This window comes from Neophocaena asiaeorientalis, unplaced genomic scaffold, assembly GCF_003031525.2.
Source record: "Neophocaena asiaeorientalis asiaeorientalis breed wild unplaced genomic scaffold, Neophocaena_asiaeorientalis_V1.1 scaffold226, whole genome shotgun sequence".
Classification (NCBI taxonomy): domain Eukaryota; kingdom Metazoa; phylum Chordata; class Mammalia; order Artiodactyla; family Phocoenidae; genus Neophocaena; species Neophocaena asiaeorientalis.
This window is the reverse complement of record NW_020173037.1, coordinates 3,239,081-3,265,833: the sequence shown is the minus strand read 5'-3', so window position 1 is coordinate 3,265,833 and position 26,753 is coordinate 3,239,081. Positions and strand designations below refer to the sequence as shown.

Genomic DNA, 26,753 nt, shown 5'->3' with positions numbered 1-26,753 from the left:
GCATCCCCCGGGCCCTGCGCGCGGATCCGCCCCGGGACCCCGGAGGCACCCGCTTGAGTGGACGGCGCCCCAACTCCAGGTGGCTCTGGAGCACGTTGCTGCCTTGTCTGTGCATGAGGGAGATGCCTTGATTGTGTCACCTTGCACCCCTGTCCTCAGTTAAAGATGTTTGAAGATTTAGTGTCCTTTTCGATCAGAGGTGCTGTTCCTTAGGAAACTTGTGCGTGAGAATCTCAAACTTACTTTTAGCCGCCGGAAAGCTCCCTTTTGTGATAGAGAAATTCTACTGTACGCGTGAGAACTTTCATGGTTTGACCTGAAAGGGACAAAACGATTTTTCTTGGAATGTGATCATTTGCCCAGAAGCCTGTCTAACTGGGACCTCTTTAAGTGCTAAAATGCCACGTTAATTATCTTAGGAGCTGCACCGAGAGACGTTAAGTGCTTTTGCCCCTTACGCGAGGTCTGTAGAGATTGATTAACTTGCTGAAGGTAGTGTTCTGTGATTCCGGCCTCCACCTTAACTGGGGCGCTGGAGTGTGTAACATTCCGCTGGGTTTATTTAGGCATTGCTTACTCATTGTTCCTCTTCCGTTCTAGGTGATTTTCCTTCATGGATTGGGAGACACAGGGTAGGTACCATTGTTAGTACCCTAATGAAACGGGTCATGCCACTCTACATGAGCAAAGAATTCTAGGATTGTATAAAAATAGATTGATAGTCATATTTCGTACAGTCCAGTCATGAGATAGAATCCTTTCTTTTTTTGAAAACCCCCAGAATTTTCCCCTCATCCTCTTGTTTTGTGATTCTTCACCTCCTCTGTCTGGAACATATTAAAACTGCAAACTCCTCCTTGAGTTGCCGTGGGTAGTGGATACCAGAGATGGATGGTATGTTTGTAGAGATGCAAGTGACAGCTTTCCGGAGGAGGTAAAATTTCAGGGCAGGTTGAGAAGAACTAGTTGATTTTGATAAGTGAGATAATAGCAGTGTGAACATTCTGAATGAGAGCTCCGATGTTCCCTTAAAAGAAAAACATCAGCTGAAGGGCAGGGAATGCAGCTCAAAGATTTGTTTGGAGGCTTATCAAACACATTCTGTTGTGCTAACTGTAGCCACATGGTTTATCTTTCACTCAGTCTCTTTCTATATTGAGAGCTTTTTAAAATTTAAATCAGTTGTTACCTGTTTGCAACTTCGATCAAATTATTGTTATAACATTGTTACAAAATTGAAGAATTAGAGGAAAAGTGAAGATAAATTTTGATAAGATAGCCAAGAAACTATTAAATCTTTGCAAGGAGGCACTGGGCCAGATTAATTCTTGAAAGTGATTCCTAATATCCTTTTATGCCTCCCAAGTAGAGGTACATGACACATGCCTTGCATGGAGTTATGGGAAAGGTTATAGGACTGTTTCTGGCCATCAGGTAGTCCTATGAAAAGGACAGACTTACTTTACTATTTATTTATTTTTCTAAACAGAGGTTTTAGAGGAGCTCTGTTTTATCACCAAACCCTTCTTGATGCTGAGACCCAGGGAGGATCTAGCTCACCTGTAACTTTCCCAATAAAGAGAGCTTCAGGGTCTGAAGAATCAGTCCGGGGGTAAAATCTTCAGTTGTAGACAGATTCTCTGTGGACCCCAGTTTAGCCAGATTCTTTAGACCAAAGTTAAGAGTGAAAGTGATGAAAAAAATGAACAATGTGAGATTAAAAACACCAAGAGCAGCCATGACATCTTGACTAAGAATTAAGTTTATATAGAGAATTAGAGGTCTCCAGTTCTGACAGTATTTACTTTGGGGGATGGCACCAAAGAAAGCTGACGCTAGATTGCTTCCATGAGCACATGACGAAATTCAGAACCAGCCGATCTGACAAGTGGCAATTCAATGTTTGAGTTACTTTTTGGAGCACTAAAGTTCTTTTGTCAGGTTACCGTAGAGGATGATAGGGATTAAGCGACTCAGCTATGAAAATGGGCAGCTTTGCCTTTCTTGGTTAAGGTTCTTTTTTTGCAGGACCAGCCAAGGTGTGCTGTCTGGGAACTTGGGTCTTGCAGTCTGTTTTCTCATGAAAAGTCTCTGATGGCCAAATAAGATTGGGGGACCCTGTATAATTCTATATTTTCTCAATTCTAATATGTCATTTCCCCCACATTTTTATGTTACTGAGATGGGTATTCATCTTACGATATGTGTGTTTATTGTGGTGGTGATTTTTTTTTTATATATAAAAGGCTTTTTGTCAGTGGTGCCACTTAGATTTTATCTTAGTGTCTAGGAAATATGATACGCCATATTCTCCTCTAGAAGATTTACTGGGTATGCACTAGCATGTTTAAAGCTCTGGAAAGTTCTGCAGGAAACACATCTGACCACAAAATTGTTTCTATGCATAACATGTATAATAAAATGTGTTAGTGCAAACTATATTGCATAAGATCAGTTTTCCTTCCAAAATAAAAACAGCTTGTCTTATGATTATGAAAATGTTACATTTGTCTTGTAAAAAAAAATTCAAATACAAATATGCTTGAGAAGAGAGTGAAAAACAGTTGAACAACCCAGAGATACATATTTATTTTTGATAGCCTTTTAAAACTGTTTTATTTTGAAATGCTTTCAAATTTATAGAAGGGTTGCAAGAATAAAACAGATTCCTTAAAACCTTCTACTCAGATTCACTGATCTCTATCGAATATGCTACTGTGTTTGCCAAAACTTGGGAGAATAAATTGCCGATGCCATGATTCTTTATTTCCAGACTTCAACATGTATCTCCTAAGAACAAGCAGAGTCTCTTACATAACCACAGAAAATTACCAAATTCAGGAGATTCAGCGCCATTTAACATTGTTATCCGGCCTAGTCTGTCGTCTAACAGACCTTGGCAGCTGCCCCAGTCGTGTCCTTTGCAGTAATCCCGTCTGCCTGCACTTCCATCCCAGCCGCACTGCGCTGAGCTGCTGTAGCTCTTCAGTCTCTTTTAATCTGGAACAGTCCCTCGGCTCTTCTTTGGCCTTCGTGACATGGACGTTTCTGCAGGGATCAGGCTGGTCTCTCCATTTAGGTTTATTTGACATTTCCTCACGATGACGTTCAGCTTGTGCATTTTTGGTACGAACACCATGTATATGGTACGGCCTGTTCATTGCATCACGTCAGGAGGCAGGTGGGACCGTCCGTTCCATTACTGATGCCGACCTGGATCACGTGATAAAGGTGGTCTCTTTCTTCCTCTGGGTCTCTCTAAGGCACCTATTCTCCCTGTGTAGGTAGAGTGAGTCGTGGGGAGATGCAAATCGTACATCAGACTTTCACCTGATATTTTTCGCGTCTGTGGATGATTCTTGCTGGAGTAGGTTGTTACTGTGATGTGATTTTTTAATCCTGCCACTCCTTTGATGTCTATTAGCTTGCCCCTCCCCACTTGTGTAGTTTGGACTCATAGATTTACTTCGAGAGTTACATTCCCTCGGTGTGTTGTCATGTAAAATTTTTAACTACTACTTTTAAAATAACTTCAAATTTACATGAAAGTTGCAGAAATAGTATTTAGAGGTCCTTCTACCTGTCACTCAGATTACGCAGTTGTTAACATTTCTCACACGCTTGAGAATAAGTTGCAGACATGTTGCCTCATGACTCCATAGAGCTTCAGTGTGTATGTTGTAAGTACAAGGACATGGCCACGTAGCCATGGTGTAACCGTCAATCAGGCCGTTAACACTGATCTGAAGCTACCATCACATCCACCAGCCCCACTTGCGTTTCCCTGGGTTGACCCAGTGGTGTCCTTTATGGGTCAGGATCTCAAGTTAGATTGAGCTGTCACGTCTCCTGAGGCTCCTTCAGTCCTGAGCAGTCCATTTTCTTGTCTTTGGTGACCTTGACACTCTTCCCCTATGGGCCAGTTCCTAGGTAGGATGTCCCTCAGTTTGGGTTTATATGACGTCTCCCTTTCGGCAGGGACACTGCAGAGGTTGCCGTGGTGGTCCTGGGACCACACTGTGTTGATTTCTGTGCTTTGCTGATGATACTGTGTTTCATTATCTGGTTAAGGTAGTGTCTGCCAGGTTTCTCCACAGTAAAATTAATAAATATAATTGCACTTAAAAAGTGTTTTGTGGGGAGATACTTGGATTTTATGAAAATATCTGTTTCTCACCAATTTTTCACCTGTGGATTTAGCACCCATTAACGATTGCTGTCTGGATCTATTATTGTGATGGTTGCCAAATAATGCTCTTTTAAAAAATTCCTTCATTTGGTATTTATTTGCTGGCAGTCTACAGTATTATTTTCAATCCTCTCCTTATTTGACCTCTCAGTAAGATCTGACCCACTTAACCACTTCTGCCTTTGAAACTCTGTTTTGTAAACTTTCACAATGCGGCCTAGAAAAATCTCACACAGATGGGCAATACAGACCAGCGACGCCTGGAATATACGGAGGGGAGGGAGGGGTTTCCATGAAGAGGGCCTGGCTTTCTCCTTCCCCGCTCCCCTTCGTCAGAGCTGTGCTTTCCGGTGTCACGGTCAGCTGTGAGGGGAGGGGGTGTTCCCACGCAAGAAACATGACTATGGGTGGGGCACCTGTGGGGAGGCAGGTCCCAACCTGCACTGCTGGCCCAGAGCTGCCAGAGCTGAAGCCAGCTTTCTCGCAGAATTACGAATACGGGGAGGGGGACGACTAGGAAAAACCCTGTGGTGTTGGGCTGGAATCGAGGAACCAGTGTACTCAGACTTTTTAACAAGTTCCCAGACGGCACCACATTTTCGAAAACCACTGGACTGAATGAACTGTTTGAGGCCACACTTCTAGATAGAGACAGAGTTGGGGCTAGAACCCAAGATTCCTACTCGTTTATTACTTACTAAAGTATTTTCCTTTGTTGCTTGTGCTTTTGTCTTCACGTCTAAAAAACCATTGCCACGTCCAAGGTCACAAAGATTTTCGCATGTTTTCTTCTGGGAGTTTTATAGTTTGATCTCCTACGTTTAGGTCTTTGCTATATTCTGAGTTAATTTTTGTACATGGTGTGAGGTAGGAGTCTAGCTTCATCCTGTTGCACGTGGGTTTCCACTTATTCCAGTTACTTTTGTTGAAAAGACTATTCCTTCCCCATTGATTTGTTTCGGCACCCTGCTCAGAAATAAACTGACCATAAATGTGAGGGTTTATTTCTGTATTCTCAAATCTATTTCATTGATTTGTATGTCTTTTCAGTGTCACAATCTTTATTACTCTTGCTTTGTAGTAACTTGAAATTGGGAAGTGTGAGTCCTCCAACAATATTTTTTTTTCAAGATCGGCTATTCTGGGTCTCTTGAGTGTCCAAATGAATTTTAGAGTTAGCTTGTCAGTTTCTGCAAAGCCAGCTGTGGTTCTCGTAGAGATTGCATTGACTGTGGTCCATTTGGGGAGCACTTCCATCTGAAGAATATTAAGTCTTCCAGAGCGCAGGATGTCCATTATATGGATCTTCTTTCATTTCTTTCAACATGTTTTGTACTTTTCACACTAAAGTCTCACATACACACACACACGAACCCACATGGAAACACACATATGCACATGCACGCACCCATATATGACTTATAGAATAGTGCTGACTCAGTGCAGTGTTACATAAGTGTTAATGTTCATAATGTTATTAATTTTTCTGTATTTCCTTAACACTTTGGGGGAAGGTGGATTAAAATAGAGAAGTAGTTAATAGAAAAGCATTTAACATTTATTTCAAAACTATTTAATCCAAAAAGGTCTTAAGTTACCTTTATTTTACCCTCTAATAGAGGTAATATGTGGAAAGTATCAGGTGTAATGTCAAGTGTAAAGACACAGGGAGCTGTATGTATGTATAGTATGAACCCATTCTTGTGAAATCTGTATCTATTTCTCAAGTGATATGCATGGAAAAAGTTGGAAGGAAATATGTAGAAAGATTAACTGTTTATTTATGGCCAGAAGGATTTTGATGACGTCTCATATTCTGTTTTGAACATATATATGTACATATATGCATAAGGAGAGAATGTTAATTAAAGTTATTTTTTCAACTTCTTTTCTTTTTTTGGCTGCGTTAGGTCTTCGTTGCTGTGCGCGGGCTTTCTCTAGTTGTGGCGAGCGGGGGCTATTCTTCCTTGCGGTGTGTGGGTTTCTCGTTGCGGTGGCTTCTCTTGTTGTGGAGCACGGGCTCCAGGCGTGCTGGGCTTCAGTAGTTGCGGCACGTGGGCTCAGTAGTTGTGGCTCGCGGGCTCTAGAGCACAGGCTCAGTAGTTGTGGCGCACGGGCTTAGTTGTTCCGTGGCATGTGGGATCTTCCCGGACCAGGGCTTGAACCCGCGTCCCCTGCATTGGCAGGCAGATTCTTCACCACTGCGCCACCAGGGAAGCCCCATAAGGTTGTTATTTTTAATGGTGTAGTAAGCATGGAGAAATATCAGACAGCTGCTTTACTTTACTCCTCTGAGAATTTTTTCTTCATATAAAATGAATTATATCATCTGTCTTGCCTACTTTGTTAGGCACATTGTTGGGAAGTTATAAAGAGATTAAAAAATGTATTTTATAAATTATAAAGCCCAGTGAAGTATATGCAAGAGAAAACACTGCTCTTCAGGAATCACGAGAGATCGTTTTTATCCGCAGGTGAAGCTGAAATCATAAGCTTTGGGTTGTTTCTAGGTTGGTAGTGGTCTTTTAAGGGGTTGAAATTTACCCTCACAGATTTACTCTTCTGTTATTAACTTACTGGAATTTAAAGCAATATCTAATGGCGTTATTCATATGGTTTCTCTACCAGGCATGGGTGGGCAGAAGCCTTTGCGGCTATCAGAAGCGCCCACATCAAATATATCTGCCCGCACGCGTAAGTATTTTCAGTTTTCAGGCTTGGGATTCAGAGTCTGGAGAGGAACAATCGTGATAGCTTTACTTTTCCAGCAAAGCATTTGAATATAATTAATTTTTATCTTTTAAATGTTCAGCTTCAAAATAAAGATTAGTAAGTTCCGTGAAACTAAAATGTGTCCTGGTTACGTTGAATTTTTTTCTTATCTTTTTTGTTGAGAAATTTAAAATAATGCTCTCTTGGAGATCAGTTGAACTCACAGCCAGAAAAATTTTTGTAGACGTACAAGTGCCTGTTAAGTTCTCAGGACATCCATGAGCTGTCTCTGAAGGGGATTTACCTATCAGGTTCGGGAGAAATCTCTACTACCTTGAAAACACGCCTAAATTTGATCAGTTAGAGGCAATGTGATGCAGCGTGGAAAGAGCACAGACTCTGGAGACTGTTAGGTTTGGTTTTGAATTCTGAAGACATTTGTTTGTGTCAGAAAGAAACTAGTAAGTTTTGAGCAAACTCAGAAAATCACTAAGATGAACAAGTCTTAGGTCAAAGTGTGCTGAGAAGCAGTAGCCATGGAGAAACAGGTGGGGTGAGATACATGCTGATAGCTTAGTAATTCATCCTTGGAAGTGGTCGTAGCAGCAGAGTCGATAAATGTGAAAGAGGAAAAATACGAGATTATGTAAGAAAACATCCCCCCTCTTTTTATCCTGAAGGGGTTGCGGTGTCCTTATTAATCTGACTCATGCCAGAGACAGAATTCTTTTTTTTTTTTTTGTCTTTATTGGAGTATAATTGCTTTAAAATGGTGTGTTAGTTTCTGCTTTATAACAAAGTGAATCAGCTATACGTATACATATGTCCCCATATCCCCTCCCTCTTGCGTCTCCCTCCCACCCTCCCTATCCCACCCCTCTAGGTGGTGACAAAGCACCGAGCTGATCTCCCTGTGCTATGCGGCTGCTTCCCGCTAGCTATCTATTTTACATTTGGTAGTGTATATATGTCCATGCCACTCTCTCACTATGTCCCAGCCTCCCCTTCCCACCTGTGTCCTCAAGTCTGTTCTCTGTGTCTGCAAGATAGAATTCTTGATGGTGTTGGAATTTCTGCTACACTGTTATTGGCTCCAAGATTGAATTTAGTTTAAGGCTATTTCCCAACCTAGGGAAGTTTATGTTTTCATGGAAATTTTGCTAAAATTTTGTGACCTCTAAGGTAAACTTGTTTCATGAGTCAGGAGGATGGTGGTGAGATGTAGTTAGAGTGTATTTGTTTTTCTTTCCTTTTATACCTAGCCTCATTCAGGTTGTCCAGCAAGTTTTTCATCACAGAATTGAGTTGGGTATAATGGACACTTAGGCAAGACTTATATTTCCCTTATTTATTTAGAGGTCTCTTAAACAAGCAGGTACATAGCTAAGAACTAGAAAATAAGCAAAAATGTAATTTGAGCCTATGGGAATTGATGCCACCATTCCTGTGCATTAAGTTGCTTGTATCCTTAGGCCCTTAGTCAGAGTCTCAGAAATTTCCATCTGTCTTGGTTACTGTTTTCCTTCTCGTGTCTGGTTTGAAAGTATCAAATAAAGATGTTGAAGAAGGAAGATGTTGTTTATTCGCCAAGCTTAGTCCCTTCCAGCTGCGGCTCTGTCTTGAGAACCATTTGGAGGGCGTGGAGAACAGAATTGTGCAGGTGTACGTGCAGTGAAGCAGCTCATCTATTCAAATTGTAGCATTCAACTTTGTGAGAGCCTCAAGTAATCATCTTCAGTTGATGGAATTTATCAGGTTTTGTACTTTGGTATACTATACTTATTTTTCCTTTTCTTTTTCTTCCCCATGTAGACCGGTTATGCCTGTAACATTAAATATGAACATGGCCATGCCTTCTTGGTAAGTAAGACTTCACTTATTCAATAAGAACTTCTTACTTATACTTTTTTTTAAAATCAGAAGTGCTTTTGCATATAGCAATTTTTAATTATTTTTAAGTTGCAAAGTTATATAAATTTAACCTTTATTCGACTATTTCAGGCTTTATATGTTAGATTTGGGGTAAATCTTAAGGAGCTTAAGAAGCTGCACCAACAGGTAGAGAAACAGGAGAGAGTGGGTGGATAGAGATACCGCAGAGAGCACCTCTCACTGCTCGATAAACCTTTGTTGATTTCAGTACCCAAACGTGTTCGTGCACCCGTGTGGCATCCACCCTGGTGAAGCCGCGGCCTCTCCACCTCCCACCTTCTTGCCTTCCTGGAGAGCTGGCCAGTTTTTAAGGAAAGCAATTCCTGTTGAGCCCTCTTAAGACATTCATGATGTCAGGCATTCCCTGTATGCTTTACAGTCGGTTCTTTGTTCTCTGAGCCACTTACAGACCATGCTTTCTTCCTGCTGCTCTGAGACTCTGCCGTCAGGTCTGTTCAAAACTGATGACTTTGACACCTGATTCCTATTTCCCTTTCCCCTCTAGCTCCTGCCACCGTCCTACCTTTCAGGTGACTATGGCATCCAATGTCAGTGACCCATTCACAAGCCTTGACCGGCTTGTCACTTCCTGGACTCTTCTCTTTCCGCTGACGTTTTCCTCTCTCAGCTTCAGGCACTCACAGCATCCCCTGGGCTTTGTCGTCTGGAACTGTTCCATCTCTGAAGGCGCTTACTTCAGACCTGACTGTCGAGCGTAGTTGTTCCCCCTGTGAGTTTGCTCCCCCGTCTCTGCACTGCCTGTTGAGGCCTCGTGGGGACTCCAGCCTGTCGCCACCTTGTCCTCTGCTTGTTCCCACTCACCTCTGACCCACCCTGCACCTTCGTTTTTATCTGCTGGACATTGCTTGGCAACTTTTACAGGTTCCTGCCTACCTTGACCTTTGATTCTTCCACCTTCCCTCTCTGGCAGAATTCCTATCCAGAAGCAAAGTTTCTACCTCACGTTGCTCGAGACCATAGTGGAAGCACCGAGCGGGTAGCAAGGTAGTCGGGGCCAAAGGAGGGCCGCCCAGCCTCCTGTTTGAGGTCGCTGCAGTGCGTGGTGACGGGTTTTGCAGAATGTGGATGGAGGTGGCCTGTGTGCAGTAGGTGTGGGCCGTGCGTGCGCAGGTGCCGTGGTGAAGTAGCTCTTTCCGGACGGCTGACTTACGATGCACTAGGAGGGAAGTGAGGGGCTGGAGTTTATTCCAAAGATCTTAGGGCTGTGGTTTGAGACTCCTGTCAGGTGTCAGGTTGGACTAGGTCATTCTCCAGGTGTTTCTACCTTAAAATTATGTGGTACTGTGACTTTTTAATACAATCTGTATCTGGTTGGTGTGAGGGGAACTTACAGGATGTCACATTCACGCATTTAAGTTGACCGTTTGGCCTCCAGAGACAGTTTTTTTGTTTTTTGTTTTTAATATTTATTTATTTATTTTGGCCGCGCCGGGTCTTAGTTGTGGCATGTGGAATCTTTTAGAATTTTGCCTTATTTTCCAGGTTTGACATCATTGGGCTCTCACCGGATTCACAGGAAGACGAGACTGGAGTTAAACAGGCAGCAGAACGTGGTAAGTAAGGGAAGTTTTATAGTAGATTCAGTCGTGCTATTGTTGTTGATGAAATAGTACATACTATCTAAACGCAGGTGGTGCTGTCCTTCCTTTCTGACGGCTCACTGTCTTGTTTGACTTGTTAATTATGGCCCGTGAAGGTGAGGCGTGTGGGGAGGAACGGCACTTGTCAGGCTTGAGTGCTGTTGGATGCGTCGTTTTGCTTTGATTGACATAGGCCAGTGGAGAAATTCGCAGCATGTTTGATGGCTGTGGCCAGTTATGGTCATTAAAGAGATTTGAAATAAGGACATAAGGCTACAAATGTTGTCATGATATATAATGAAAATTATGGTAATGGTTAGTTTTAGTGAGGGGCCCCTGCTCGAACACTACTGGACCTGCCAGGCGATTCCTATAAATCATCTCACTGGGCACTCCTGTAACGGTATGAGCTCTGCTTTGCAGGGTCTCCAGTGATGTCCTCGCTTATGAACATGGTAACCCCGCTTACTTGTGGGGTGAAAGCATAAAGAACACTAACTTATCGGGAGAGGTCTGGTTTTAGCCCATGCCCAGAAGCACGTGTGTCTTTGACTCGTATGTACTGCAACATTGACAAGTAGACAGCGCGGTGGCCAGGCCGGCCTCCCTCATGACCTGGGTGATGACGTGGTGGCCTCGATGCAACAGGCCTGGCTGTAATCACCTCATTACAGACGTGAGGTGATAGGTACCCAGGGAACCCTGCACGGTCTTCCTATTTTTACATTTGTTGGAAATTTTCAAAACTCGTTTAAAAACCAAAACCGGTAGGTAGGTTCCTTTTTAAAAATCTTTTTATTTTTTAGAAGAACTCTTAACTTTAAGACAGGGAAGATGCATTCAAAACATATTGGATATTAAGGAATGTCAAACCAAGGACACTGACTTTTAGGACCATCGAAAAGTGGATCAAAGCTACACTCCTAGAGCTAGGGTTTTGTCAACATATAATAGAGCTCATGTCGGGTCTGGGGGTGGGTTGTCAGACCCCGGGAACATAGGGACGGTGGGCCTTGTGGAGCAGACAGCCAGGCCCAGTGGGTTGCAGGGTGAAAGTCCCTTCCCCGGGTAGGGTTGGCCCGTGGCATTCTTCGTGTCTGACGTGATGTCTGATTGGAGAGAATCGGGTTGAGACCCAGAGTTAGGAATGAGGGGTGTCTCCATTTGGGGCCGGGAAGATGTGCCCGTGAACAAAGAAGAAAGGGCTTGGGGTGCGTCCAGGGCTTGGAATCAGGACCCATCACTCCACTGCTGACTGCGGTCACCATACCTGGTTTAACTTTATCTCAGCGCTTGGTGTAACCAGAGGAGTGAAGCCATTTGAAACGGAGGGAAAGTGGCCCCAGCTCCCTGCCCCTCCCCAGCGCAGGGCTGCTGCTGCCCACCTGCGTCTCCTTTCCCGCCCAGGCCCTGCGGTTCCCCCTCAATAAAGCCTCAGGCTTCTCAACAAGGCTTTCACCTCTCTACTCCTCTCCTCTACTCTAGTCCGTTTTCCACACACTCATCAGGGTACCCCTTGCTTTTCAGCCTATTCTAACTAAGAACTAAATTTATACAAAAAGAAAAAAACGTTTAATTTGGGCTTTGGGGTTTTTGCAGTGTTCTAATAAAAGCAGGTTTTTGGTAAAAAGGAAATATAGAGTTGGCAAGTTTCATCTTAAGAAGGTGAAACTTACACATATATCAAAAATGAGAGGAGATAAATTTGTAAAAGGTACAGTTATCAAAAACATAGTATTATAAAGAAAAAGGAAATTCTAGGAGTTAATCAAGTAAAACAGTTAATGATGCACGTCAGAGTATTTTGCAGAAACAAAAGAATTCATTTGATTTTTCTCCTGCATTGTTTATTGGCTATAGGGAAAAGTATACTGTGTCTTTTTTTCTTTTTTTTTAAATAATATAGTGAACTGTTTAAACACCGTCAGTCACAAACCATGTAAACTACTTAACTACCTACGATTTTAAAATAACAGCTTTTAGGTACAAATGCCTATGGTTCATTGAAGAGAAAGAACTGTAAAATGTATATGAGCAGAATGGACCATGGATAAAGGACTATCCGTATCCATCTGTTGATGAGAGAAAAAACTTGTTTACAGATTATGCAACAAATAATTGAATAGTTTAAGTAACAGCTACAAAATCTGAGTTTTTGAAAATCCATTCTAGTTTTGTATTTTAATAGAGTGCTCCAAGTTTTTCACTTGTTTTGACCTTTAATGTACTTTGTGCTTTTCTGTTATTAATTTTTTTCCTATTTAAATTATATCAGTGGGCTTAACTTGGAAAGTATTGGTGATTTAACTTTTATGTTATTTTTAGTAAAAGCTTTGATAGACCAAGAGGTGAAGAATGGCATTCCTTCTAACAGAATTATTTTGGGAGGATTTTCTCAGGTAAGATAAAAGTTTGGGTGATATGTCAGCGTCATCAGTATATTTATCTAGAAGTCTGTAGTTTCAATCGTTTTTCTATGGAGGAGTCCTGTTTTTAGAAGATGTTATAGAATCTGATACATTGCTTACTGTTAATGCTGAATTAAGTTTGAATGGACCAGAAATAATGATTGATTAACTAGAGAGTATGTCATGCTCTTTTCCTTTTTTAGTTTTCTCTCTTCGGTGATAGCCTTCACCCTATAGATTATGTCTTGAAAGTCAATTTTTTAAGGAAACTGATTGGAACCTGGAATGTATTTTTCTAAAATAACTAGTACACATGCAGTTAGGCCTGAGTTAACACTCTGTACCTCTCTGAACGAAACTCTGCCTAAACGCAGGTGTAAGTCCCCTTCCCAGGAGCAGATGAGCAATGGAATAAAAAGGTCGAAGACAGGAGAATTCCTTCCCTCTGTTTGTCACAGATTCCCAGTGGTCGAGCCCTGCAGACTTCCCTGTAATCCCGGTGGGGTGAGATCAGGGTAGGGACTCCCACAAAGCGACCCCAGCACAGGGGCTGTGCCGGCCGCTTCCTGACCGCCACTGCATCTGTCCTGGTCCCTGGGTCGGGGGTGCTTCAGCCTCACCCCATGTTCAAGGATCCCTCAGTGGTTCCCGTTCTTGAGTAGACGGTGGGGTCGTCCTTGGGAGGGGAGCAGAGTCAGTCTTGGTAACAGCACGGGTCAGAGGGCACGCAGGCCCCAGCATACGGGTGTTGTGAGCCGGCGGCCAGTGCTCCAGAGGTGTCCGCCGCGGGCTTCTTCTCGTGAGTTCTTGTTTTGGAAAGTAATACCAGTTTAAGACCAGATTTTGGTCCTGCGTGTTTGCTGAGGAGGAGATAGTTACTCTAGGGGACTTCCCTTGTGGTCCACTGCTTAAGACTCCGCGCTCCCACTGCAGGGGGTGTGGGTTGGATCCCCGGTTGGGGAACTAAGATCCCACATGATGCATGGTGCAGCCAAAACAAAGAAAATAGTAACTATAAGTTCGGAACTTCAGTACGGCATTGTCAGGGCAGCAGCGGGCTCTGCTGTTGGCTGGTTGGGCAGTCGCTGTGGTCTCACGACGGTCTTCACTGTGGAGAGTCAGGTCCTGTGGACGCGGCGGGGCGTGCATGTATTTCTACCAGTTTGCCTATTGTATTGGGCATCAGCCACCCGCTTCAATTTTTTTATGAATGGTGTTGATAACAAGAATCAGTCCCGTTGCTGCCAGCAGAAGTTGTGTCCCGCTGACTTTCCGTGTTGTCTTTCCAGGGAGGAGCTTTATCTCTGTACACGGCACTGACCACACAGCAGAAGCTGGCCGGCGTCACCGCTCTCAGCTGCTGGCTGCCCCTGCGGGCTTCCTTTCCACAGGTGCCTGACCCACGCCTGCAGCGCGGCATCACTGAGCTGAGGGATGGCAGATGATGTTCAGGACACCGTCACGTTATGATTATTAATAAATTTAATTTTTTTAAAGCAGTTTCAGGTTCACAACAAATTGAGCAGCAAGTACAGAAGGTGTTCATATACCTGCATCCCTGTCCACGCACAGCTCCCCCATCAGCATCCCACAGCACAGGAGGCATTTGTTTTAACCAGTGAACCTACCGTGACACGTCAGTGTCACTCAAGGCCCGTAGTCTACATCAGTCATCCGTTTTTAAAAAGAACTGCCGTAGACTTCTGTGATGTACTATCGCTAGGCTTTACCTGTATACCGCACTGTCTCTACTGTGGGATGCATGGAATAGAATAAGAAATGAGCCCTTAAAAAGAGAAAGGAAGAAAGGGAGGGAGAGGGAAGGAGGAAGCAAGTCCTTACTGTCATAAATTCTGTATTTGAAGTCTTTGGTACATTTTAAGATACATATCAAAATTAGGGCTATTCTTTACACATAGAAATGATGTTTTTGAATGCCCAGTATGTTCATTGCTTGGTGGCAGAATTCTAGTGTAGAATATAATTTCTAAATACTCAACAGTATAAAGCAATATATAGTACACATGGGGGATGCGGGCGTTATTTTATTTTCAAATTCATCCTTAAACCTAGGGGGTTTTTCTTATCACTATATAGTAACCCTTTGGTGTCTTGCACATAGTAAGTGCTGTTTATTAACTTTCTTATTCAAATCAAATAAGAGGGACTTCCCTGGTGGCGCAGTGGTTAAGAATCTGCCTGCCAATGCAGGGGACACGGGTTCAGTCCCTGGTCCAGGAAGATCCCACGTGCCGCGGAGCAGCTAAGCCCGTGTGCTCGCTGCAACTAGAGAAAGCCCGCATGCAGCAGCGAAGACCCAACGCGGACAAAAATAAAAATTAATTAATTAAGTAAGTAATTAAATACACATTCTTAAAAAAAAATAAAATGAAAGAATCAAATAAGAGCTGCAAAGAACATGACTCAGCTAAAACATACTTCTTGTGTCCAGCCACCCGAACATATGATTAGGATACGATGTGTTTCAAGGAACTGATTCATTAGGAAAACATACAGTACAAGGCAGGGTAATCATATGTCCTATAAAAGTCTAAATAAAGAGATGGGGGGGTATAAGGATGGGAGGAATTTTATTTCTGTGGCCAAAGATAACCTATCGCGTGAGCAAAAGCACCTGTATGTGCCGAGCATAACGCGCCACACGCTTGGATAAATGACCCTATAGTCCTGTTCTGTTCTCTGCAGGGTCCTATCAGTGGCGTGAATAGAGACATTTCTATTCTTCAGTGCCATGGAGTTTTGGATCCTTTAGTTCCCCTAATGTTTGGTTCTCTTACTGCTGAAAGGCTAAAGACATTGGTAAATCCAGCCAATGTAACCTTCAAAACCTATGGAGGCATGATGCACAGTTCATGTCAACAGGTAAGTGTTTGGAAGCAGTGCTTATAGGGACACGTCTGCAACTGTTTGCATGTGATATTTTTAAGATAAATAACATTTGACTGGGGATTTAAAGAAGTTAATTAATGAATTCACATTGAACCATAGGTTAGTAGGACTTAGATCAAAGTTTATGCAACTTAATTCAACAGACATTCACTAATTTCTTATGACATGTAAACACTGTAAATAATTCAAGGACAAATAAAATCATTTCTTTGTTAAAATCTAAAGTAGTTTACTTAAAATGAAAATTTTGAATAGGGAGAAGGATATCTATCCAAGTAACTATTTAGAAAGCAGAATGTGATATGTGTTATATTAGAAGTTTTTTAAAAGTGCTCTGAAAAACTGAGACGGGTGATCGTAAGAATGAGGGTTGTCAGGATAGGTTTGGAGGCTTGAAAAGGACTAGAATAAAAATCAATTGCTAAGCATTGAGACAGTCCAAGTTAACATTTTTTGCACCTGTCAGCCTGGCGAAATCATTTGCTTTGGGACAGAGAAGGCAGGTAGTAATATGACTTATCCAGAAAGACGGGGAACCTGGGATTCTAGGCATTACTGAGAACATAGTTGAGCCCCTGATGATGCATTGAATCCAGAAAGGGTGACACGCCGGGTACCAGGAGGGAGGGGCTGAAGGTCCAGAGCAGTGATTTTCAAAGCACCCCGCCCCCGCCCCCCGGAGCTTAACAAACACACAGATGCCAGGACTCCAGACTCGGTGCCTCTGAGTCAGCACATTGAGGCTTCAAGGGGCAGACGCAGGCGGCTGTGTGTGTGTGGATGAGACTGTTCACCACACTGGAGAACACTGGACGGACGGTTCGGGGCAGGAAGGGACAGGAGATGGGGCTGGAGGAGGTGGGGTCGCAGTGGGGGCCACACGGCGGGTGAGACAGGCCACCGCCGTGCCGTGCCTTCTTTCCCGAGTGAGGAGGCGATGCGGGTGAAGGTTCCTGCGTGCTTCTGTGTGGGTCTAGCGGTGGCAGCAGGAGATGTGTTTGAGGGAAGTGAGAAAGCTGGGCCACACGCGGGAGGTGTCGAGCAGTTTCCTCTGTGGTGGATTCACCTCTGCGTCTCTCCAGGCCTGCCCTGGGGACCTGCTCCCCTCAGCCTCAGCTGGCTGGTTGTGTGTGAATCCTTTGGAAAGGCACAAAGCATCTGGTACTGTTGATTTCGCACCTCATTCTAATGAGGGAGTGTTAGAAGCTGGGCACGGACACTTGGTTGATGGCAGTTGTGTACATACCAAGTCTTCTCTGTGTAGTTATTGTCACTTTTAGACCCCCTTCCTCTCCCCCCGCCACCCCCAGTGCTTTATTTTGTTCAAGCAGTGCAAATGCAGACCATTTTCATAGGACTTCATAATACGTGAGAGTGATCATTGAATTACGATAATAATCATCGTGGGAAATGTTTTCTAATTTCTGTCGGTGCCTCATTTCTTTTTCACCACTTTTTATATAATTGTAGTAAAAATGTGGTTTTAGTTAGTGGTATTTAATTTCTGATTTGTGTAACTGCATATTAATAATCCCTTTATTCCAAACAGGAAATGATGGATATCAAGCAGTTCATCGATAAACTCCTACCTCCTATTGATTGACGTCACTAAGAGGCCTTGTGGAGCAGCGCACACCAGCATCATTGTCATAGAGTATAAAGTTTTTTCTGTGCCCGATCTTGAAACCTCTGATGTCTGCAGTGTTAAAATGTTTTGCAAATACACACCAATGACACAGACTAAATAAATCTCCTCATGGGAAATTTATGATCTTTTAAGTTTCTATTTATGTATTTGTATAACATGATCCAGAATATATTAGTATTAAAATAGGTGAAGCAGCTAGCTTCTTTCTCTCATATGTAATTCAGCAAAATAATAAAATACCGTAACCAGATTTTTTATTACATCACTTGAAAATTATTAGTATGCTTAATGAAAACCTGTTCAGGTATAAATGAGCAGTTAAGACATAAAAAGTCTATGCGTGCTGTGACTTAAGACTCTGGACTTATTCCCAAATTACTTAGTCACCATGCAGTATCTGTATTTTTATATATGTGTTCATATGTACTTAATGATTATAATGCATAATAAGAATGAGGTGTTATTACATTATTCCTAATAATAGGGATAATGCTTCTGAGTGTCAATAAAAAGAAATATTGCTGTCTTCAATTAATGGCCCTCTTATTTTGGGGACCAGGTTTCTCTTTCCTCAATATAATTTCTATTTAATACTCTTTTTTCCTCTCTAGAAGAGAAAAGTGTTCTTTCTTCTTTTTTATCCTTCATAACAGACCAAGTATTGCCTACTTGCCATGGACGTCTGCTGTCAGTACGTGCTGTAATTTGACATTCTGAATCACAGACGTGATGGCACTGAAAGTGTATTCATACTTGTAGAAAGAAGCCAGGCATCCCTTCAAAGTTTCTACACTACTTCTTAAACTGGACCTTTGTCTGCAGCTTAGGCCTGCAGAGCTACAGGTAACGAGGATAATTCTGTGGTTGTATTTTTCTGTAATTAACTGAAAGAGTAATTAGGTCACATTCTAGTATGTTCCGAAATATTTAAGACTGATCTTACGAACCGTAATTTCCAAGGTGATTTGCTCTAAGAGGATTCTCCTCAGCGTAGAGTTTTAGTTTACTTATTTTGCACATATGTTTGAAACCGATCGCTGTAGGAAATGAACAATCCATTTGAAAAATTTGCTTTACTTTTATCTGCCAGTGGACTTATTTGCAATTTTCACTGTAGTCAGAGAGGATCTTTTTAAGTTAGTTTCTGTGCAAACATGAAAGTAGCAATTATTTGATTTTAAATAGATTTTTCAGATTATTGGTTAACATTATTTGAAAACAAGTTTATGGGTAATAAAAGTTAGTCAGGACTCAGTACATATGGTGTAGTTACCACCCAGTTTAACATGTAGCAAAAATGTACGCCCGATATTTCTGGACTGTTGTTAATTTTTCTGCTGTATTCCAACCGACTAGAACACCGTTAGGAGCGCATCTTTAGAAATGGGTGCTACTTGATGATGGAAATGATTTCGTATGGACAGTGTAGGACGTTAATAATGAAGCCATACGTTTGTGTCTGGATTTACAGTTTTTAAACAATCATTTACTAAGTCATTTTGCTTTTATCTTGAAGAATGTAAACTGTTGTTTCACTTACACAAATCAGCAAGATCTAATTTATGGCAAGAAATATATTCCATTGAAATGTGCTGTAACGTGGGAAGATGTAAATCTTTTTCACGGTTTCTATCAATGTGAAATAAAATGTAATTCTGACTTTTCTGTGACTGGCTCTTTGGAATATGATTTTTAACATCTGCGTTTCCTTGGAATGGCTGTCTGTAAGGAAAAGGAGGAAAGCGACCGTGTAATCCCAGGAACACACATTGAGAGGGAAGTTTGATGGTGGTGTGGCCCCCGCCTGGCTCTCTCCAGGCGGGGCCCAGGCTTCCTATTCCTCAGTGTTATTAACAGGCTGAACAAATCTTCAGTTTGATTTTCAGTGTTCCTAACCTATTTAAGAAGTTTGGTGTTTCGCTCTGTCTTTTCCTTCCATGTAGTATTCATGGGATTTTTAAAAATTCGTGTCATAAATCAGTTATCCAAGTAGTTTCTTCTCCTTTTATCTCACTGCTGATTTCTAACTCTTCCCAGGAAGGAGTCCCGTCTGTTCTGCCTCTTAAGCAGTCCTTCAGCTTCTGCTTTTGAATAAAGTGGCAGCTCCCCTTTTTGTGAGGCTGCTTGTTCCATTTTGGGGTAGCCCTCGTGGTAAGAGAGTTCTGTACTGTAATGCTCTCGTCAGCTTCAGCTCTTTTTTACATTCATCCTTCTTTACAGCAGCATCATATTTCACGTGATAATCTTTGATTTCATCATCCTTTTGAAACTCTTGGTTCACAATCAGATGCGGTCAGAGCATGGTATTGTTTACGTCTCGACAGGTAACGACGGTGTCTATGTATGTGAGTCATTGGGAGGTTTGCCTACTGCTGAAGTCCTTATTGCTACTTTTTAGAAGTAGATACACGACGCCCTCCTAACAACATACCATTTTATTCGTAAAATTTACTAAAAAGTGAAAATTTGTTTATTCGTTAAGTACTTAATATATTCCAGGCAGGCACTGTACTGTCCTTTACTCATATAACCTTCACATCAACCTTAGCTTCATTTTACAGAAGAGGAAACTGATCCCTGGAGAGATGAACTGTTTGCCTGTGGTCACAGAGCTATTATGTGTAAGAGCCAGGGTTCAAAATGATGTGCCTTAATTACTCTGTGGTCCCCTGCCTTGCCCTGTGCCCCTGTGAGGTAATTTAAATGCTTCTAAACATAAATAAATGAATAACTAAATAAATACAGCACAAACTTATGTTTCATATAATTCAAAACACCTAGAAATGCTAAATAAACTAGGGTAAAAATCAGCTTGCCCTAAAGAAATTGCATCCTGCGGTACCTAGAGGGAACTCAAAAGGGACCTAAAACCCACACGGCACACTTGACTTGGGGTCTCAGAAATAACTCACCGTTATGAAGCTAGCACCCTTTTAAGGGCTGCGCTCTTTGTCGTATGAACTGGAAAAAAGTCTGACTGCCAGGAAGCGATGGGAAAGCTTGTCTATTTTGGCTTGGGCTCTGAATGAGAGAGAAGGGAGTTCTTCACTTGAATTTGTTTAACCAGAAGCTTGTCCTCGTAGATATTTGGATTTTGAATGTGTACTATTAATGTGGCCTGGAAACACATAAGCTTCTAAGTTAATATCAACAATTTCCTTGGGGACTTCCCTGGCAGTGCAGTGGTTAGGCCTCGGCACTTTCACTGCTGGGCTTGGGTTCGATCCCTGATCGGGGAATTAAGATCCAGCATGCTGCAAGATATTAAAAAAAAAAACCTGGTAATTTATATAGAGAACATATTCCAGCTTTCTGGTAACCACTGCCCTGCTCTTAAATGTAAAAGTAGAGGACAAGACAACAAAGACCTCAGAACCTGAAAGAGAAGAAAAAAAAAAAAAAAAAAAGAATTTCCTCAGACTGGCTCTGACCCTCGGGCACCTGGAAGAGGCAAACAGATTCTTTTTATTTGTTTATTTATTTATTTAGGCAGGCTTCTCATTGCGGTGACTTATCTCGCTGCATGGGCTCTAGGCATGTGGGCTCCGTAGTTGTGGCGCGTGGGCTCAGTAGTTGTGGCTCACGGGCTCTAGAGCGCAGGCTCAGTAGTTGTGGCACACAGGCTTAGTTGCTCCGTGGCATGTGGGATCTTCCCGGACCAGGGCTCGAACCCGTGTCCCCTGCCTTGGCAGGTGGATTCTTAACCACTGTGCCACCAGGGAAGTCCCCAAACAGATTCTTTATGGAGAGTGACATTCTCAACCCAGGCTGGTTAATTTAGCCCTGCCAAAAGTGAGCTCAGCACCCCCAAAGGATGAAGCCTATGAGAGAACTGCCTACACGGGAACACGAGATGACACAAGAGGTAAAGGGATCGTTGGGCTCTCAGGAACTTTAAAAGGATAGATGCTATGAGAGAGTTAACCAGCCAGAGAAAAGAGCAGACAAGTGAGAAGGACACAGTATCAGAAAATGCAGCTTTGGGGACTTCCCTGCTGGCGCAGTGGTTAAGAATCCGCCTGCCCATGCAGGGGACTCGGGTTCGAGCCCTGGTCCGGGAAGATCCCACATGCCACGGAGCAACTAAGCCCGTGCGCCACAGCTATTGAGCCCACGTGCCACAACTACTGAAGCCCGCGTGCCTAGAGCCCGCGCTCCGCCACAAGAGAAGCCACCGCAATGAGAAGCCTGCGCACGGCAACCAAGAGTAGCTCCCGCTCGCCGCAACTAGAGAAAGCCCGCCCGCAGCAATGAAGACCCAACACAGCCAAAAATAAATAAATAAATATATAAAAAAGAAGAAGAAAGAAAGAAAATGCAGCTTTGAAAAAGAAAACGTCTAGAAGTGAAAAATAACCACTCAAGTGAAAAATCTTAATGGAGAAGCATTATTTATGATGGTAAAATATTTGAAACAACCCAACGTGGGATAAAAGTGGACCAGCTAAATAAACTCCCTCCGCCTACACAATGGATTGTTACACTACTATAAAAAAAGAATTAATACCGAGGATGCTCTGTATTAATTTGGGAAAGATTCAGAATACATTATTGATGAAGAATTAAGGTAAAAAACAAAGGGGAGGAAATAAGACCATATATTTGACTTGGCTAGACTTTGCATTAAAAGAAAACCTCAGATGCGAGAAGGATGCAAAGAAGAACCTAATAAAAGTGGTTATGGATGGGGGAGAGGATGAGGCAGGTAAGGAAAGGAGGGGAGAAGGCCAGCCTTGGATGTGTTTTTTTTTTTTTTGCGGTACGCAGGCCTCTCACTGCTGTGGCCTCTCCCGTTGCGGAGGACAGGCTCCAGACGCGCAGGCTCAGCGGCCATGACTCACGGGCCCAGCCGCTCCGTGGCATGTGGGATCTTCCCAGACCGGGGCACGAACCCGCGTCCCCAGCATCGGCAGGTGGATTCTCAACCACTGCGCCACCAGGGAAGCCCGGATGTGCTTTTTTTATTCTTCAGATTTTTTACTGTGGTAAAATATAACAAAATTTACAGTTTTAACTACTTTAAAATTATACAGTTCAGTGGCATTCATTACAAACACATTGTTGTGCAACGGTCACCACCATCCACCTCCAGAACTTTATCAACTTCCCAAGCTGAAACCCCATACTCCTTGTTCTTCAGATTTTGAGTTGTAATATCTGACCTACAAAAAATATTCAAATGGATGAATTAAACTGCATACTAGGGACTTCCCTGGTGGTCCAGGGGTTAAGACTCCACACTCCCACTATGGGGGCCTGGGTTCGATCTCTGGTCAGGGAATTAGATCCCACATGCTGCAACTAAAGATCCCGCATGCCGCAGCTAAGACGTGGCACAGTCAAATAAATAAATATTTTAAAAAAACCCTGCATATTAGACACAACAGACGTGTGTGTATGTGAAATTGTGTATGAAAGAAAGCTCTGAGGAATTTACTCAGGAGAAATCCCAGCAAGCAAAAGGGAAGGGTAAGAGACTAGAAAAGTAAAATTAAGAGGTCCAATATAAAGTTTAATGGAAGTTGCAGGAGAGAGGAGAATGGGAGAGAAGCAATACATGAAGATAAAATGACTGACATTTTTCCAGACTTCAGGAAAGGTAAGAAATCTCAAACTCAGGAAGAAAAATGTTACTAACAGTATAAATAAACTACTAAGTCTCTAAAGAGACATTTCATGGTGCAAAGCAAAACTGAATACCATAGAAAAAGATCTTAATAGCAACCAGAGAGAGCCTGCTTTCACTGTCACACAGAACACTTAAGAAAAACACCACCATAGGTCAGAAGGTAATGGAATAACATCAAAGTGGGAGAGAAAAGGACAATTGGGAACTTCTACAGAGGTCAACTCATTTCACAGTGAGGGCAAAAGAAAACCACTTTGACATAGAAAGTGTATGAGAAAAAGAATACTGACAGAACTGTTAAAAGGTGTTCTTTCAGAAGAAAAATGAGCCAGAGGAAAGGAGAGATGCAAAGAATGGGGAAAGAGTGGTAAACATTTGGGTAACTAAACAAAACCGACTGCGTGAAACTAATACTAACTTGGGAGCTGAAACACGATAAAAATGAAGTACCCGCCCAAGTCAGTTGTACTTTATATACTAGCAACGAACATGTGGAACCCAAAATATAAAATACAGCACTACTTATAATTGCCCCAAAGGAAAAAAGAGTACCTAAGTGTAAACCTAAGAAATGTTCAGGATTTGGAGGCTGACAACTATAAAATGTTGATGAAAGACATCAAAGAAGATGTAAATAAATGGAGACAAACATCGTGTTCATGGATTGGAGGACTCAATATAGTAAAGATGTTACTTCTCCCCAAATGGATAGAAATGTTAATGCAATACCTCTCAGCATCCCAGCAAGATTCTTGTAGCTATACACAAGATTTTCTAAAATTTATATGGAAAGGCAAAGGAACCAGAATAGATTAAACAGTATTGAAAAAGAAGAAAGTGGGAGAAGCCCATTGGATTTCAAGACTTACTATACAGTGACAGAAATCGAAACTATGTGTTATTGGCAGAGAGAGACACATAGATGAACAAAATAAAGCAGAAATAGCCCCACACAAGCACAGCCAAATGGTTTTGGACAAAGGTACAAAAGCAATTAAACGAAGGAATGATAGTCTTTCAACAAATGGTGCTGAAGCAATTGGACATCCAAAGCCAAAGAAGTGAACCTTGAACTAAACCTTATACCTTATACAGAAGTTAATTTAAAATGAATCATAGACTTAAACATCAAATACAAAACTTATAGAAGAAAACCCAGTAGAAAATCTTCAGGATCTAGGGCTTGAAGTGTTTCTAAATAAGACAGCAAAAGTATAATACCTCAAAGAAAAAAATTAATTGGACTTCCTCAAAATCTAAAACTTTGGCTCTTTCAAAGACCCTGTTAAGAGGATGAAAAGACAAATTAAGACTGGGAGAAAATATCTACAAACCACATACCCACATATCCAGTACCTATAATATATAAAGAACTCTCAAAACTCAACAGTTAAAAAAAATCCAATTAGAAAATAGGCAAAAAAACATGAAGAGATACTCACTGAAGAGGCTACACGGATGGTAATCGAGCAGATGAAAATACATTCAACATCGCTAAACCATTAGGGAAGTGAAAAAACCAAAATGAAATATCACTATATACTTATTAGAACAGCTAAAATAAAAAATAATGTCAATGCCAAATGCTAGTGAGGATGCAGAAAAATTGAGCTTTATTTCATCCCCACCCCTACAAGTTTGGAAGCTACATATCGTTGTATTCTTTTTTAGTTAGCCTTACGTTGTGAATATTTAAATGGAATGACTATTTCTCATCTACTTTCCGAAAATAGGAGAACCATAGAATATTTCAACTTCTATCATCCCTACCATTGTATATAAGAAACCCACAACTTTTCTTTTGAAGCATTCATAGATTGACAGGGAATTATGAAGATAGTACAGAAAGGTCCTGTGTACACTTCACCCAGTTTTCTCCAATGGTTACATCTTACATATGTAAGATGAACAGAGCCTAAGAGAACTGTGGGAACCCATCAAGTATATGGAGTCCTAGGAGAGAAGAGAGAGGCAGCAAGAATATTTGAAGGAACGATGGCAAATCTCTCCCCCCACCCAAATTTTGATGCCATTCCCACCAGATTTGTACTACGGTTCCACTATCTCCACATCCTTGTCAACACTTGTTTTTATCCATACTTTTATTCTAACCATCCTAGTGAATGTGAAATGGTATCTCGTGCAGCTTTAATTTGCATTTCCCTATTAACTGATTGTGTTGAGAATATTTTAATGTGCTTGTTGGCCATTTATACATCTGGAGAAATGTCTAGTCCTTCGCCCAACTTTTAACCAGGTTGTCTTTTTGTTGTTGAGTTTTAAGACTGCTTTATATGTCCAGGACACTAGGTTCTTATCAGATATGATTTGCAAATATTGTTTCCCATTTGGTGGGCTGTCTTTTCTCCTCTTGATAGCAATCTTTGATGTGCAAACCTATTTAATTTTATCAAAGTCCAGTTTATCTGTTTCCTTTTGTTGCTTGTACTTTTGGTGTCATACCTATAAAACCATTGCGAAATCCAAGGTCATGAAGATTTATCATTGCCATTTTAACAAAATTAAGTGTTTCCAGGTTGCCTTTTGTAAGCTCTATAAAACTAACCCTTGCCCCCAACACCCCTGGAAAAGTGCACCACTGCTTGTGAGGCAAGGTACTCCCCAATCCATGGATTGTTTTCCTTTGGATAAAGCACATCAGATTCATCACTAAATTGTTTCAGTTTTGTCATTTGACAATGTTATGTGTATTTTACCACAGTGAAAGTATAGTAAGCTGATTCTTTGGAAAAAAACAAAAATGACAATTATTAGAGTAAATGTACAAATCTACAAACATAAATGGCGATTTGTACATACTCATTATTAACTGATGCATCAAGTGGACAACAAACTGAGGTATAAGTATTTGAACAATAAAATTAATTTCGGGCTAATTGGCCCATATAGAACTTCACATCTGCCGTTATAGAATACACATTCTTTTTCAGGACACATAGAATATTTCTAAAAATTGATAAAACAAATCTCAATAAATACCTTAGAACCAGTAACTCTGCAATCGTATATTTTTACTGCAATTTAAGTTGGGAATCAATAATAAAAAGACAATTTTAAGATGAAAAGAAATAAATGAAATAAAGAAAAAGGGACATGGTTCAAGTTACTCTTTCCCCCAAATAACTGAGGTAGAACAAAACCTTACATCATAGTATAGAAAAAACATTATTAGGTGGTGAATTTTGACTAATGATGGTTAAATTGGGTGTGGGGATAGGTCAGCAAACTGCACGAGATGGTAGTCAAGGGCGTTAATTGGGCAAAGACCTATTGAAGGAGCCTATACTCTCCAGTACTGATAACTTCAATTTTCTACCTTGGCTTTATGTTGTTAGTCATAACTCTTTAGGACGTCAACTTCCTCACTGACCTTCAGAGCAGGCGAGATGCCTTTATTAACTTCTTTGATGAGAACGTTCCTGTCAACTATTATTCAACTGTATTCAAGGTACTGCGTCCAACATTCTGAGTCAGGAAACAAACAAGATTGGGTCTCCGGCTTTACGGCGCTTACAAACGACTTTAAAGAGGAAGCGCTTACAATGGTCACATTCCTACGATAAAGGTCTATTTAGGGGGATGGGGAATCTGATTTCCAGGCAGCCGTCGACGGCGGGGAAAATGCTGGGGTTCCGACTGACTGCAAAAGCCGCCCATGTTCCAGCGTCCAAAGCCGCCGGGCTCGGCGCCCCGGGGCCCCCTG

General features: G+C 41.8%; 1 protein-coding gene across 1 annotated transcript; it reads left to right on the top strand.

Annotated features, from left to right (window-relative positions):
* Positions 1-605: 605 nt before the first annotated feature.
* Positions 606-19,070, top strand: LYPLA1 (lysophospholipase 1). The gene is given in 9 exon segments (XM_024742593.1): positions 606-632; positions 6,818-6,883; positions 8,714-8,761; positions 10,337-10,407; positions 12,760-12,833; positions 14,132-14,233; positions 15,549-15,725; positions 17,302-17,352; positions 17,354-19,070. Coding segments are annotated over 7 exon segments (663 nt in total). The 5' UTR covers positions 606-632; positions 6,818-6,883; positions 8,714-8,720; the 3' UTR covers positions 17,501-19,070.
* Positions 19,071-26,753: the final 7,683 nt, after the last annotated feature.